The 16,068-nt window shown below is 59.1% G+C and overlaps 1 protein-coding gene across 4 annotated transcripts in view; it reads right to left on the reverse strand.

Annotated features, from left to right (window-relative positions):
* The window catches only part of LINGO1 (leucine rich repeat and Ig domain containing 1), a 150,023-nt gene that overhangs the window by 3,513 nt on the left and 130,442 nt on the right, over positions 1-16,068 (reverse strand). The window contains exon 1 of one of the 4 annotated variants that reach the window (XM_057412961.1): positions 12,657-12,809. The exons of the other annotated variants lie outside the window; for them this stretch is intronic. Within the exon in view, the coding sequence (XP_057268944.1) occupies positions 12,657-12,662 (6 nt within the window). The 5' untranslated portion in view covers positions 12,663-12,809. Of the gene's footprint in view, positions 1-12,656; positions 12,810-16,068 lie in introns of those variants that run through there. 4 annotated transcript variants of the gene reach the window in all.

The raw sequence follows: 16,068 nt of genomic DNA on the forward strand, positions 1-16,068 counted from the left end.
TGTGTGAACACTTGCAGGGATGGGGGCTGCAGCCCTGCCCTGGGCAGCCTGTTCCAATGCCTGAGCACCCTCTGGGGTAGAAACTGTTCCCAATATCAAGCCTAAACCTCTCCTCATGCAGCTTGAGGCCGTTTCCTCTTGTCCCATCCCTTGTTCCTTGGGAGCAGAGCCCAGCCCCTCCTGGCTCCATCCTCCTCTCAGGCAGTTGTAGGGAGCGATCAGGTCCCCCCTGAGCCTTCTCTTCTCCAGACTGACCCCCCCCAGGTCCCTCAGCCGTTCCCCATCACACTTGTGCTCCAGGTTGGCAGCTCTTGTGCAACTGTGCGCATGGGTTTGCTTCCCATGCGCTGCCGGAGGTCCCCTGTTCCACCTCACCATGTCTCCCCATGGGCAGCATTGGCCCCCTCCTCCTGCCCGTGATGTGCCCGTGGCACTGCTGCTTCCACAACCCACTTGCCACTCACAGCATCCCTCGGGCAGTGGTTCTAGAAACCAATTCTTGCTCCTCACAGCCGTGCTGAGAAAGCCATCAAAGCAAGCACAACGCTACATGTAAAACAAAATACAGTCAAAGGGGCTTAATTATCCCAGGGTTGCAAAGACTTCAGCTCATTAGAGTGCCAGGCAGCCGGCCTTATTTGGCTGTGTGCTGCAATCTCTGCTCTGCCCATGCGTGCAGCCACGCACTGGTCCCTGCTGGGCCACGTCCACTGCAGGGCCCAACTCACAGACCTCCCCAGGCCAAATCCTGCCTGTACCAGCAGAGGCGCAGCAGCTGGAGCTGCTGGGAACGATGTGGTGTCGTGGCTAAAATATAAGCAAGGAGGTGATAGATGAAGGAAGCAAAATCTGCATGGTGTTAAAGAGGAGACAAGCCTACTTGTGTGAAATGAAAGGCTAGGCACACCTCACATGTTATTAGTTCTCAGCTAAATTTAAATCCGTGATAAATACTATCCCTGACAAAAACATCTGTAATCTTAATAGCCAGAGTCACAGATGAGCTTTGGATGTAAGACAATGAATAAGCTGAAAAATTCTGAGCTAAGATGAGCTTTAAATCACTTTTGGGTCTCGTTTACCTCTGATGTTTCAGAGAGGATATCTGTGCCTCAAGGTGAGGCAGATATTAAGAGATGCCCTTCTAAAACCAACTCAAATGTGGTTTTAGAGCTGGGGTCAACCACCTGCATGTGGCTTTACAGGGACTGTCATGCTGACCCCCACCAGCACAGCAGCCAACTTCACCCCAAAGGCAGGGCTCCTTTCAGCTATCCCATGTCTGCCACCACACAGTGCTGGGTGAGGGGCTGAGGCTGCCTTGGCTGGGCTTGGCTGACTGGGGCTGGTGTCACTGCAGGGAGCAGGGAGACCATGGTGGCTAGAGGAACCTAGGATGTGACCAAGACCAAGCACCACCAAGGGCTTTCAAAATTGAAGCCCTCCCAGCTTTACCCTGAGGAGGAGCCATGGAACAGGTCTGAGCACCCCTGCAAGGTGCCCGGCCACGGCCCCAGCAGGCGCTGCCAGGCAGGATCAGACCCCATCTCTCTCCCACAGCCCAGGGAGCACTGCAGCCTCCGGTGTGAATGTGCCTCTCATTCCTCACATTGAAAAAGAGCATCAATAAAAGAAGAACCAGCTGCTCGACTCACTGCCTTTAGGCAACACAAACCAGTGCAGACCAAAGCAGAACCGCTCCGAGCTCTGGCACCCTCTGACCCATCCTCGCCACCGCGCTGCCTGGGGACCACAGCTCCAAATCCAGCCTGGTGGCACAGATGGGCATGCTGAAGCCATGCTGCCTTGGAGCTAAATGCAGCAGGACCTGCTGCGTGTCTCCGGCAGGGCTCAGCACTGGGAGGAAAGATGCTATTCTGGGCCTGTGCCTGGAAACGGAGCCTGGGGCCAGGCTGGAGCACTGACATGCATGGGATTTGCTCTGTTGTGATGGGCACAGGCTGCCCCGGCGCAGAGGAAGGGACAGCAAACCCACCAGCGCTGCGCTGCCCTCCTGTCCCAGGGGTGGCTGTGCCCCGTGCTGTCACCACCGCCCCTGACCCTCTGGGGTGCCCAGCGCCCTTCAGCACCGCGTGACAGCGAGCCAGCGGCACAGAGCCCTGAGTCAGCACTAACCCCACCTGGCAGCCGTAAATCACAGCGTGCGAGACAGGCACCCTTGAACCAGATGCTTCGGAGAACATCAAACGACAACAGGGGATCTAGGATGAAGCGAGCCATGTCCCTGGTGTGGGGGGGGGGTGTCTGTGGGGCTGGGGGAGCACGTGTCCATCTGTCCATCCTGCACCCCATCTCTGTCCTGCTGGCTCCACGCTGAGCTGCCGAGGCACCGCGCTCGGAGTCAGGGCTCCGTCTGCTCCGAGCTGCTCCAGCTAAATCAGATTTTATTGAACTTGACTCCATTTTAGAGATAAAGACTCCAGGTTTACAAATAAATATTTAACAACCTTTCCTGCTGCTAAAAGAGTTGCTTATCCAGAGCCCGGGCTCCTCACTAAGTGTTCCTGGAGCTATCTGCAAAGCAGCAAAACAAAGGGAGAAGCTTTAATTTGCCGAACACGTTCGTGCCCATTTCCTCCTCTCTCCATCATTCCCCTGTGCCCAGCGTGCATTTGTGGGCCCTTTTGCTTTGTTTCTCCTTCCTCCCCACCCCACCCGCTCCCTGCTCCTCCTCTTTTCCCACCCAGTGTCCGTGGGGAGCATGGCTCCAGGAATGGGTGGGAGCAGGGGCTAAAGCACGTGGGGCAGTTTCCCTCCTGGGACCATGCTGCTTCATGTGGCTAAAAACAACCCAAAGAGGGAGAGCCTAAAGGAAGCCCCGAGCACTGCTGGGGGTGACTGGAGGCACAGCACTGGCCTGAGTGGTCGGAAGCTGCTGCTGCATTTCCTCTGGGCCTTCATTAATGGATGAGCTGCTAACGAAGGGCATGAAAACAGGCTGCTGAGCACAAAGGGCTGCCCTGTGTCCCGCCTTGGCCCCACATCCTCCAGAAGCAGCACAGGAGGGTGTAAGAATGGGGATGAAACAGGCAGACACTGAGAAGGACCCTTTGAGTTGGGGTGGTGGGGACACAGGAGCAAGGCAACGAATGGGCCATGGCGAGGAGCCCACCCCAGACCCCAGCCTGGGGTCACCGCTGCAGTCACCACAGGGAGGTGTGAGTCCAGCCCCAGCCTTGGCTCTGCCTTCCCAAGGATCTGCTTTCAGCTGCTCCGCACCGGGAGCCTGGAATAGGTGTGCAGGAACCTGATCTGCTCTGGCAGCTGCTCTGGGGCTGTAAGAGAGCACCAAGAAGTATTTAAGATGCAAATTCCCTTCCGGCACTGACACCGCCTGGCTGGCACCAGACCCCGGCAGCAGAGGGCCCGCAGGACTGCCCTCAAAGGTGTTTCCTCGTGGAAAAGGGCCCTTTCCACCCGAAACGTGGGGAGTCATCAGGGAAGCACGGAGCCAAAGGGCAAGAGGAGCAGAACAAAGGGGAAGGGATGCACAGGGAGGAAGAGCTCAAACACGGGCTGAGGGGCCGGGATGCAGGATGCTGCCCAGGCTTCAGCCCAGCTGTCCACCGGTTTAGCTGTGGATGTGCTCGATGCAGGGACAGGTATGAGTGGTGGAGGGACAGCCAGCGATGGCCCAGAGCCAACCTGGAGCGTGGTTTTGAGGCTGGGCAGGCAGGTTACCAGAGCAGGGCGACGGGAGGGAGCTCCCGGTCAGAGCAGTTTTTGCTGAGGCTGTTTCTTGCTGCAATCACATCTATGTGGGAGCTGCTCACCCTCCTCACACCTTTGCTCCTGCGCTTTTAACGCCTTTTCTCTCTCTTTGGCTGCACATGCTTCAATGCCCCATCAGCAAAGAAAACATCCTGACAAGTGATCAATAAGTAATTGCAAAGGCAGCTGTGGATGCCTGGGGGGGGGGGGGGGGGGGGGGGGGGGTGTAAAGCCCTGAGCTAGCAACACATAAATGAGGAGTGTAAGGGTGCAGCACAGTGTGGAGCTCAGGCTCAGGGCCAGCCACACTCCCCGCTCGTGGGAGATGTCTCCCAAGGGTTGGCCCTGGGAGCTCCAGAATCAGAGATGTTTTATGCTGGGCCAGAGAGCAGCAGGAGGATGCTGAGCGCTGGGATGCTGGGAAGGCCAGGCACAGCTGCTTGGTGGGGCTTCTCCTTTTCTTTCTCTATTTTGGCAAATCTCCTTGGGATTCCTGTCTCCACGGACATGGGCTGGGCCACCAGGATGGTGTAGGTGCTCACCCAGCTCAGAGGCATTCGAGTGGTGAACCAGCACTGGGTAGAGGACACTTCAGGACAGCAGGAGGGTCTCTCTAGATGTTTTTCCTTCCCTGTCTATAGCAGTGAAAGGAGGATGGAAAAACTCCAGGCTCTTCTGAGGGCTATGGAAACATTTGCAGCGGAGAGGTGAAAGAGAGGTCTGCCCAGTGCGTGTCTTCTGTCAGAGCCGCCGGGGTCACACTGACATTGTGAAGGCATCCCCTGCTCTCCGGCTCCATGGCCATCGCGGCGGGGCGAGGTGGTAGGTGCTGGGCTGCAGGATGGTGCCCAGGGCAGGTCCCACAGGGCTCGGTGCTGCTGACTCAGGCAGCGTGCAGCTGCACGGTGCCGGTGCTGAGCCCCGCGCTGTGTCAGGGGCAGGACACCACCTCCTCCAGCACAGAGCAGCTGGTACAAAGTCACCCCACTGCCAGAGCGTGTTTCCTCCCGGTCAGGAGCAGATGGCAACGATGTACGGGATCACCTCCATGGCTGGTCCGGTGGCATCGCACTCCCCCAGACCCAGGCACCAGCCCCGAGGCGCTGCCAGGCAGAGCAGCTGTAACCCCAATGGGATCTGGATACCCCAATGCGGTATCACCCAAATACCACACCTGGGGGCACCACGAAGGGCCTGGTGAGGAGCTGTGTTGGCACCAAGACAAGCTGCTCCCTCCCCAGTGCTCCCTGCCTGTGGACATCCTGTCCCCTCTGCCTAAAGGGCTCGGCAGTGCCCTGGAGCTCTGCTCAGTGCCTGGAGCAGGGATGGAGCACTCCTCAGCTCCAGCACCAGAAAAACAGGGACACAAGTGGAAACGGGGAGCAGCCCTGGTGCTTCCTCCCCTGCCAAGCCAGCCTGACACCCAGACCCAAGAGCAACCTTACTCCACCATAAGAACCATAAGGGGACATCACTGAAGCTTTGTGATGTGACCCCCCCTCTAACAGCCGCAATTCTGAGCCGCTGTGTCCCCAGGACTGGTTTGAAGGTGGAAAGCCAGATCAACATCCCTAACGCCACACAAACAGCAAGTGGGGACCAGTGAGCGCATCCTGAGCCTGCAGCACTACAGAGCATCGCTGCTGTAGGGAATGCTCCCATCCCTTAAGCTGAACTGCAGTTTAGACTGTACTTACAGCATCACATCAGTCCCCAGCCACATCCCTTGAACACCCCTACAACCAGCGCAGGATACCTAGAGAAGAGCTGCTCCAGAGCGCTGTGTCTTCCCTGGGAAACCTTGGGGATAACAGCAGGAGGACGCAGAGCACATAAACCCAGCGGCTCTGCTGACTCCAGGGGAACCTCATGATTCACCTCCCTTTCGGACCGGCCCTGATATTTTTATACCGCTGCCTAAAATAAGTGGCCTGAGGACGCCTCCTGGGAGAGGCTGCCTGCAGCCCGGCGCAGCGAGGATGGCTCTGTGATAACCCACCAGTGGGACGAGCTGCATGGGGCACTGAGGGCATGTGTGCGCCCTACAGCCAGCACCAGTGGTACCATGGGTGGCATTGCCAGAGCTGTCCCTAGCCCATCTCCCACAGGACACAGGGGCAGAGGGTGGTGGGCTCAGGCAAGGCTTCCAAGGCGCTGCAAGAGATGAAAGCTCTGGTCCTGTCCATCCACCTCCTTTCCAGCTCCCTCCTCAAGCCAAATCTCTCTTCCCCCCTCTCCTCCCAGTTATGATGAAGTTTTGTTCACATAATAACAAATCCAGTGCTGCAGGAACTCCAGGAAGAGAGAAGTGGGGGAAAACGGGAGCCAAAGAGAACACGAGTGATGGCAAACGTGCAGAGAAGATTCCTCTTCCCGGCCTGGCTCTCTCTGCTGGTTTTACATGTATAATTCTTTTTTCTTTCCCCCTTCCTCGCTTGTTTGATTTCTGCATTATTTATGGCTTGTCTTCAGGGCCTGTATTTGCTGTTATTGTTTCATTCAACAATAAAATAGATTAGATAAAAACCAACTGTGCTGAGCCACGGCTGAGCCTGCCTGTCCTGCAGTCAGTGAGCCCGTGATGCTGGGCAGAGCGGGTGGGAGGCAGTGCCAGCCAGCCAGGGATGGGGGTCAGCACCTCGCCAGCCCTTCCTAGCCCCAAATCCCTGCGGAATGTCAGGACATGGTCAAGATTTGGGCTTTACACACTGCCAGCCTTGCTCATACATGTCCTGTGCAGGTATACGGGCTGTGCATAGAGCTCCTGGTGTGCTGGTCCACACATGCACCCCCCTCCACCCCCCTGAAAAAAACAAGAAGGAAAAGGTGGGAAATGCTTACTGAGAGGGGAAAACTGGAAACTGGGATTGTTTAGGGCAATTCCATGCAATCCAAGGCAGTGATTTTACTAGCAAGGGGGCACTTCCCTGTGAAGCACAGGCAAAAAGCACAATCAATCAGTTTAATGCCTGTGGTAAAGGGTGTCAGCACGCCGGCAGCCTCAGGGGTGCTGTGCTGTTCCCCAGCCTCCTGTCTTCCAGTGGGCAGCTCCATCCTGTGGGCATGGAGAAGGAGGAGGGACCCACCATGGCAATGGAGCGGTTCCCCACTGCCCTCAATGGAGGGCTGCTTTGGGCTGGTTTTGTTGTGTTTTGCTTGAGCTGAAAGAGATGCTTTCCGCCCCTTCCTCCTCCTCTCCAGCGATGCTGATAATAACACAGAGCCTGCACGCTGGGCTGTGTGTGAGAACAAAAGTAATCACGGGGAAATACAGTGCATAGGAATTAAATCGGAAATGCAAGGCCAGGGTTTCCATTTCGGTTCAGCTTCTGTATCATTTCCCATTGAAAAGGATAAACAGGCTGAGCACAAATCAGTTTAATGGCAGCACCTAATGGCAGTGCAATTCCATGTTTCCCGGAGCAAATCGTAGCTCAAGCCCAAAGCGGCGACACAATCCACAGCTCCGGGGCATGGCCACGGAATGGCACAGCCCCAGGATCCCCACTGCCCCTGGAGCAGTGCTGAAACAACCTGGTTCACCGGAGCACAACAGGGCTGGGGATGCTGCTGGGCTCTTCCCTGCCCTATTCCCAGCAGGAAGGAGGCATCCCTTTGGGTGTCTCTCCCATCCCTGAGGTCCTGGAGCAGACCCAGACCCAGTGGGAGCCTGCAGAGCTGTGCCAGGCTCCCCCAGCATGGGCCAGAGAAGGAGGTTTTGATGCTGCTCAAGAACTATGGCCCCAGTTCCCTCCCTTCGCCTGGCTCCTGCACAGCACACTCAGTTAGAGCACAGCTGCCATTCAGTTCTTCCACCTGATCCTCATTCCTGTGCCTTGCTCTGTTGTACCACAGCATTGCTGGCTCAGAAGCGAGCTGCCAGGCCAGGGCTCGCCCATCATATCCCCCTGGCTCCCATTTTGGGTTAGATCCCATTAATCTGCCTCTCTTGCTACTGCTCCCAATCCGAAAGGGCTGCGGGGAAAGGCCGGGGTCAGGTAGGGGCAGGGGGGAGGTTTTCGTGTGCCTGGTTAAGAGCCTCTGCGAGCGCTCAGGGTTTGCTCGCCACCCCCAGGTTGCCTCTGAGGTCTAAATCAGTTGTTTCCCATTTCACACTCGACATCTCAAATCCAAACGAAGAGCTGAAAAGAATAGATCACGTCAAAATATTTCTGCTTCTCCCTCCTACGAGAATTCCCCATCAGAGACCAATCCAATTAAGGTGCTGGTTATGAAATTAACCATAATTACACAAGCGATATTTAATGTTTTGCATTCTGATGAAGAAACAGAATGGAAATGACAAAAAAAGCACTCCGACAACAAGTGGGTCCTACCGAGATAACGGAGAGCAATGTGGGGTGATGGGGAACGCAACAGCGAGGGTGGCAGAGGCACCATGGGAACCAGCAGCAAGGGCAGGGGTGGGTGCTCCCAGGCACATCCCCTGGGGAGCAGTGCTCGGTGTGTCCCCAAAGCAGGGCTCAGCCCAGCCTGGTGGCTCCAGCAGGTATTTTGCCATCTGAGCATCACTGGGGCCATAGGAACCGTGCCCTGGGTGGCACAGCCTGGCCCTGCACCTCCTCACCCCCTGCAGGGACCCTCTGGGACCGTGCCCACCTCAGGACACCAACCCCAGCCCTGAGACAAGGGACACAAGGGCTGCAGTGGGGAAAGCCCTTGGCCTCTGACCAGGACGTGTGTGCGTGCCTCTGGAGCCTGGGAGTCGCGTCCATGTGTGGACATGCGGCCACTGCAGGATGCTGTGGGCACTGGAAGACTCACTGGCTTATGGAAAACATTGTGGAAGAAAACATGCAGGATGGTTAAACAGGAGCCATTTATGTGCCTATAACCAGCAGAATGAGTGAAACCAAGCCAAGTTCCCTGGCTCCTACAACAGGGATGCTGACCTGCTGCCTAGCCTGGCCCTGTGCTCCATTAGGAGATGTCTGGGTGCGGTATGGGGCAAGGGATGGTGGGCGAGGTGTTGGCGATGCCAGAGAGAGGACTGATCCTCTGGTGGGGCTCACAGCAGGGCCCCCCAACATGGCCATGCTGCTGCCAGTGCATCAACGACCCTGCATCCCCTCGCAGGGCAAGGTGGGTTCTGTCAGTCACCTCCCACTGCTGCTCCTGCGAGGTGGGAACCACCTGCGTCTTGGCCCAGCACAGCCCTTGGCTCCAGGGCCGTGAGCCCTGCTGCTCTCAGGGATGGAGGGAGCCTAAAGAGGGACAGGACCCTGTGTCATCCAGCGGCACTCATTCAGTTGCCCGGCTCACGCTGACAATTAACTCAGACACAGCCACCTCAGTGTGCCGGGCTGTGCCGGGGCGCAGAGGCCACGCTGTGCTGCTGACGGTGCCGGGGTCCTGCCCTTCCCGAGCCAGCCCCGCTCCTTTCCCCGCCTGCATGGCCCTGTCCCAGCGGCTGCAGGCTCCAGCGGGCTGTAGGACGTGTCCCCAGCGGGGTCACAGGGAGCTGGGGCACGTGGCAGAGGCACGGAGATCTCTCTCCATGCAGCCATTCCCCTCTGCAAGCTCCAGTCCTTACTCCCCTGGATGGAGAGGGAGAAGGGGATAAAAAATAGACTTGGAAGAAAATTGAGGCCGTGGCCTTCGCTTGGTTTCTGCCTTTATTTTTCTCGGGTTGTTTGATTTGAGTTAAGCGTTTGCAGCCCTCTTCTCTCTCATCCCAGCCTCCCCTGCTACCTAATGAGCTCTTCTGGCTCTTTTCCCACCAAAAGCCATTTCTGCTCATGCTAGGATAAACCCTGCTCCCTTCCCTTCAGCACAGAACGGAGGAGAGCTGCTGACTCAGTGACTGGATGTATTCACCCTCCTTCGCCATGCTCCGGGCTCTGCCCTCCTCTCACCAGCCCCAAGCTACTGCCATGGTGCTGGGCACAAAGGGGGAGCATGGGGACAAGGAGCTCACATTGGGCTGTGCCACGCAAGGAGAGGCAATGCGAGCCAACAGCACCTCCTGCATCCACCCCAGCACCAGCACAGCCCAAGCAGACTGCCTCAGGGGCCACAGCCAAGGGGGGGACATGGAGAAGAGTCTCCAGCAGCTTCCACACCTGAAGCTTGGCAAGAGTTGGTGGAGCCGCGTTGTCCACCAGGACATCCACAGAGATGTGTGTGCCCATCGCAAGCACAGCCTGCCCTGCCTCGAGGGGGGACACAGATGTCACCCAGTGTCACCCCAGCACCCAACACATGGTGGAACCACAACAGGTTCGGTTGAGCTTTGTAATTCAGCAATTCCACTACAATTACACTGCAATTGTGGCGTTATCATAATGGGATTTCTCAAGCCCTGGAATAAAATTGAAGTTACAGGATTTTATACTTGTTACATACATCAAGCAATATAAACTTCAGCATCATTACAGTGACTGTATTAAGTAGGAGACTCAAGGAACAATAAGTCATTCAGTCATGCTGTTAACCTTTCAGTGATATGAAACAGTGGTAATTAGAGGTATCACAGAGTAATTACGTTATAGGTGTAGAGTAACTGCAGCATGGTTTGGCATTACAGAACTATAACCATTTGTTTTGCAATTAAACCCTCCACAAAAAGGCTTGGAAAACCTGACTCTTCCCTAGGTGCTGCATTCCCCAGCTCCGGCATCTGCTCCAGTCGCTCCCTGCCCAGCCCATGGGAGCCCCAGTGAAAGCAGGGGCTGCCCAAGCAGCCGGCGCCACTGCCACAGCCCTGCCAGCTCCGAGGTGGCTGAGAGCTACAGCCCAGGGAGGAGGAGAAGCCCCTTCTCCTCCACGTTCTTAAGGTACCGAGCCAACGGGCTCCAGGAAGGAGCCCGGAGCCGCACACAGAAGGCATGGCAAGGGGGCTGTGGTGCTGGTGTGGGGCTGGGATGGGTTGGGCAGCGCAGGCAGCCCGGGTAGGGTCCATGCAGCCCCGTGCAGTCACAGCTCCACGGCCATCTCCAGCAGGCGTGAAGGTCAGGTCAGGGCTGCTGCAAGTGGCAGAGCAGCGAGCAGAGGGTTAAGGCTGGCAGGAGGCTCGGACGGGGATGTGGAAGGGATTTCATTCCAGAGCCCGGCTCCGGTAGGTGGTGCAGGGGAAGGGGAGACGAAGAGAGAAGGGAGAAGGGGATCTGCGGAGTGGGGCTGCTCCTGGGCATGCCCAAACTGCCCTGTCCCTGCGGGCAGAGACCCCAGCATGGGCTGGGGGCTGTCAGCGGTCCCTGCTGCAGGCCAGCACGGAGGGTCTCTTATTGGAAAGGGCGTTTGCTGTGGAAGGACCACGGATGGCAACTGCTCGGGTGGGAGCGACAGGCAGAGAGAGGCAGCAGAGCCTGGGCTTCACCAGCCAGCATCCAGCATGCACCCGCGGCGGGGAGACCTGGTCCCACCCGTGCCCACACTCACCCGCTGTCCCTCCCGCCTACTGCACCTCGCTTTCACAGCACCCACACTCCCACTTCTCCTGCGAGGCGGCACCCCCAGCCCCTGGAGCAAACCATGCCTCTGCCCTCCGCTCGCACTATTTATACACCCAAGGTGAAAAACCCAATAACCTACACACGCTATCAGGGAGCAACAAGCAACGGCACTGCCCGGGAGGGCTCCCGAAGCCCTTCTGGCCAGCAGGCTCCGGAGCATCCCTGCAACCCTGGCTGCCTGAGAAGTCCCTTCCACATTAACCCCTCCTGTTTTCTGCCAGACCCAAACCGAGGGCTGAGCCCGCGCTGGCAGCCTGACCCGCCCCCCCCAGCCCCCGCGGCCAGCATCTCCTGTTCTCTGTGTGTGGGGCTGAGCTCAAGTGGAGGGGGGCCCTTCAGGGTCTCCAGAACTCCCCTGGAACCTGAGGGATCATCCCACCCAGCAGGAACTGCCCACGGCCCCCGACTCACCTACCTCCAGGCTGGGGGGCTGGTGATGGAGAGGTGAGCCCCTGCCATGGAAAATCACCCCCCATGGCTCCTGCCTCCCGCCCGGTCACTCAGAGCTCTGCCTGCCCGTATTTAACCCTTCGCGTTTCTGCCTTGGGGATAGGGAGAGGGACGATTCCTCCTCTTGAATTAACCCTCGCTGGCTGGGGGAGCTGGGCACTGCCCGCTTGAGGCTGATCTCCCTGCTCCCCAGGCAGCGCTGTCCCGGCCATACCCTACCTGAATTGCAATCTGCTCCAGAGCGGCTAACTCATCTGCTTAACTACCAGGGGAGGAGGAGGAGGAGAGCTCCCACATCAGGATGCAGCTCTGCGCTCGCCTCAGCGCCACCGAGCCCCAGCCCATCACCGGGAGAGTCAGTCCCGGGGGGCCGGGACCCCAGCCCCGGGTGGCTGGAAGCTGCCGATTCCCGCAGGGGCTGGAGCAAGGCAGGGAGCCGGGCAGGGCAACAGCAGAGGGGAGCCGCCCAGGCAGAGCGGGGCTGGAGGGCTCCAGGCCCCGGGGCACACGCTCGCCTCCAGCCCCACGCCCCGCAGTCCCCGGCCCCGCTGCCCCTCCGCGCCCGGCGGTGCCCGCTCCGCTCCCCGCCACCCGGCCCCGCTCCCGCGGCACGCACACACACACACGCACACACACACACGCACACACACACACACACGCAAACACACGCACACACACACGCATACACACACACACACACACACACACACACACACACACACACACACACACACACACACACACACACACACACACACACACACACACACACACACACACACACACACACACACACACACACACACACACACACACACACACACACACACACACGCACCGGCCGTGCCCTCTCCTGTGCACGCACTAAGTTCCCCCGAGCACCAGCGCCGGTCCGGCCCGAGGGAGGGGTCGAGGACAGAGCTCCCCCCCCCGGCTCCCCCTCACCGCCGGTACCGCCAGCCCCGGTTCCCCCCGCCGCAGCACCCCCGTCTCGCTCACCTGCATCTCATTCTCGCCGGCGATCTCCTTCGGTCAGAAATGGCATCTCCCCTGGCCGCCCCCCCCCGCCAAACCCTCCACCTGCAGTAACGCAGCTCCCCCTCTCCGCAGCGACAGCTCGAGAGGCGGCGGCGCTCCCGGGTCCGAGCCGCTCCCCCCCACACACCCCTGCAGCCCCGAACCGCGGTCCGGGCACGGGGCCGCTGCGGGGCCGCCCTAGGGACGCTCGGTCACCGGCTGCCTCCGCTCCGCACCCGCCGTGCGGGGGGCGGCGGCGGCGCTGCGGGGCGGCGGTGGCGGCATCGCCCCAGCGCGCTTGGCACGGCCCGGGCTCCGCTCGCCCGCTGCCGCCGGCCGGGTCTGCCGCGGCGGGGCCGGGCTGGGAGCCGCCGCCGCTCCGGCCCCCGCCTCCCCTCCGGGAGGAGCCGCCGGCGGGCGCGGGGCGGTGCGGGCACGGGAGCGGCGGCGGCAGCGCCAGTCCCCTCCTCCCGCCGCCTCCCCCGCTCCAGCGCGGCGAGGGGCGGCCCCCCGGGGGCTGCGGGACGGGGCTCCCCGCGCCCCGCTACCGGCGGTACAGGGAGAGCGGAGCCGGTGGCCCCCGGCACCCCGCGCGGTCCCTGTCCGCCGCCCCGCGCTGCTCGCAGGGGCTGGGCTGGAGGAGGGATGCCGCCGGTGGCCCCTGCTTCAGTGCCCAGCCCTGCATGAGCCTGCGAGGGAAGGTGCCGGGCTGCCCGGGGGAGGGGGTGTTCAGAGCGCTCCGTCCCACAGCAGGTACCTCTGCAAAGCGTTTTGCACCTCTGCTTTTCACTGGCACCCCATCCCCGCCCCGACACATGGGAGGAAAAGGGCTGTAAGGGGGGAACACCTCTGATCTGGGCCCTAGTGGTCCCGAACGCCTCCTTGGAGGCCTGGTGCATGCTGAGCTGGTGGCATCTCATTCAGGGCTAAGTGCACGACTTCCCGAGGGCTGCCCACTGCTTCACCCCCTTCCATAATGGACACTGATTTATCGAGCAGCATTAGCAGACTTGCCCAGCCCTGGCTCTTCCAGCAGCAGCTGGTTTCTCCAGCAATAATGGACACAAACTTTGCTTCTAATATGCATTTCCCCCCTCCTGCTTCCCCTCAGCAAGCCTCTTCCCACTCTGTCCTGCTTCTGCCCAGCTGTCCCCTGCCACGGGCCAAAGTAGACAGAACCAAGGCAGCTGCACCAGTGCCCTCCACATTGGCACCAGCCCCTTTGTTGAGTCCCATGGGCCTTCCCTTGGACGGCTCTTGCAGCCAGTGGGAGCTTTTGAAGATGATGGCTTGGCCTTCCTCCACCAGCCATTAACCAAGCTCAGGGATGGAGATTCCTATGCAGAGCATCCCTCTGGGCAGGCCTCCCTTCCTCCCTCCTGTGAAAGCAGAGCTGCGTGCTCAGCCCAGCTCCTCCTGTGCAATGGCAACCTTCCATCCTATGCCCGTGCCTGCCTGCCCTGGAGCACCAGAGCCCAGGGGCTGTCCTGAAACCATGTCCCTGCATGGGCTGCGAGCAAAGGCAGGGCGCAAGCCCCTCTCTGCACTCACACAGAGCCTGTTGCTTCCCTGGAGCTCGCACTGGAGCGTGTTCTCCTCCTGCCCAGCACACGCAAGCTTCAGAGTGGGGCAGCAACAAACAAAAAGCAGGCACAGCGAGCTCGCCAGCTGAGGGCTGAATCACTCCAGCTCCCTGCTCCCGCTCGCCATTCCTGCCCATTCCCAGGCTGCCGCCTCTCATCCCGCCGGCGCAGACCCCGGCTCCCCTGGGGCAAAGGATCTTTGCGGCAATAAACAGCAGAGGGGTGACAGCCAGTGTGTGAATGCCCGGCGTGCTCCGCTCCTCACATCGAGGAAATTCAGCCTGGCCCCTCTCAGTGGTCCTCAGACCTTTACTGAGTGCAAATCGATGCCTCTTATTATGGCTATTTCAGCGATGCCATCGATGTTAATAGCACTTCACAAACACAGACAAAGCTTGCAATCTGAATGCGGCCAGGAAAAAAACACAGAGGACAAAAGACAGGCTAAGAGCTCTGAATGCTGTTTCTAATGCTCCCCCCCTCCATGGTTAAAGCCCCAACAAGTGCAGGGCACCGTGTATTCAATGCTGACACTCCAGAGTCATTCCTGGCATTGTCTGGTGTGCGAAGGGGAAATTTCACCTCAGCCCTTCCACAAAGATACGGTGAATCCGCTATGCAAGCAGCACTGGTGGCATGCGAGCGCGATGCTATGCGCTGCCTGGAAGCAGGGGGCCTTCCAAGACCGTCTTTCCCACCTCCGTTCCGACGCTGTCCCCACCCCGGCGGCGCGGCAGAGGACGGGGCTTGGTTTGCAGAGCAGAGATGAGCTTTCTGGCTGAGATGGCATCTGTGCACGCCCTGACAGGGGCAGGTCCGGTGCAAAACCTGCCCTTTCCGTCACCTCTGAGTGTGATTCCTGACTTGGGCAGAAAGGAAGCATCGCTTCTTACCTGCTCTGCCAGCTGGGCACAGGGGCTCCAAGGCCCTTATCCACGGTGCCGGAGTTTAAGAGGAGCCGGTACGTTCAGTCTCCTCCAGGAGCTGTTTGGGCTTTTCCCTTCCTCCACAAGCAGAGGGGTAACTCTCACCCCACCTCAGGGACAACACTTCCTTACCCAACAGCCCCAAGGGCACCTCAGGCAAAGGCAGATCCCGGCAGTAATAAACCCTGCTGATCCCAGCAGGAACTGCACTGGCTCCCTCCTGAAAGCCCCAAAGGCTCCCCCATTTCTGCGTTTACCGACCTGTCAATCGTGAGCTCTGTGCTGGCAGATCCCCTGTGGCCTCCCTGCCCCTAAATGATGCTCCAGGACTGGAGCAAGCCATCGGGGCAGCTTCCCAGGAGCAAGGCTGAGATCCCTAAGGACCAGTGAGCCCCATGGCTCGCCCCGCACAGCACTGGAGGCACAGATCTACCTGGGACTGTCAGATTGGCCCCAGCTCTTCTGGGCCACCACTGGCCAGCATCTCACCACCACAGACTAACACCAGGACTGAGATCATCCCACATGCACAGGGTAGCACAGCACACCCTTAACATATGGCTGATATGAAGGTGAGCAGCAATGCAGCTCAAAGGGGTTAGGTTTATATCATTACCTGGAAGGAGAGCATCAATGGGACATTAGAAAAAAAGAACAGGATAACTGGGTGCCATCATTCCTGCTTTTGTTGCGGGACATTCAGAGTTAAGGGTGAGCTTACTGTCAATGCCTCTGAGGTGTAGTACAGGTGGCAGGGCTCTGGGCAGAGCCAGAAGTACACAACCAAACCCCACTGGAAGCGCTGCCCTCTCCTGCCCCACTAACAGCCCCTACCTATTTGCAGCTTCATTCCCTTCTCCCAACAGCTGGAGACCAACTCCAGCC

Source organism: Pezoporus wallicus, unplaced genomic scaffold (genome assembly GCF_028554395.1).
Source record: "Pezoporus wallicus isolate ANWC-B61680 ecotype Strahan unplaced genomic scaffold, APGP_CSIRO_Pwel_v1 contig_13283, whole genome shotgun sequence".
Classification (NCBI taxonomy): Eukaryota; Metazoa; Chordata; class Aves; order Psittaciformes; family Psittacidae; genus Pezoporus; species Pezoporus wallicus.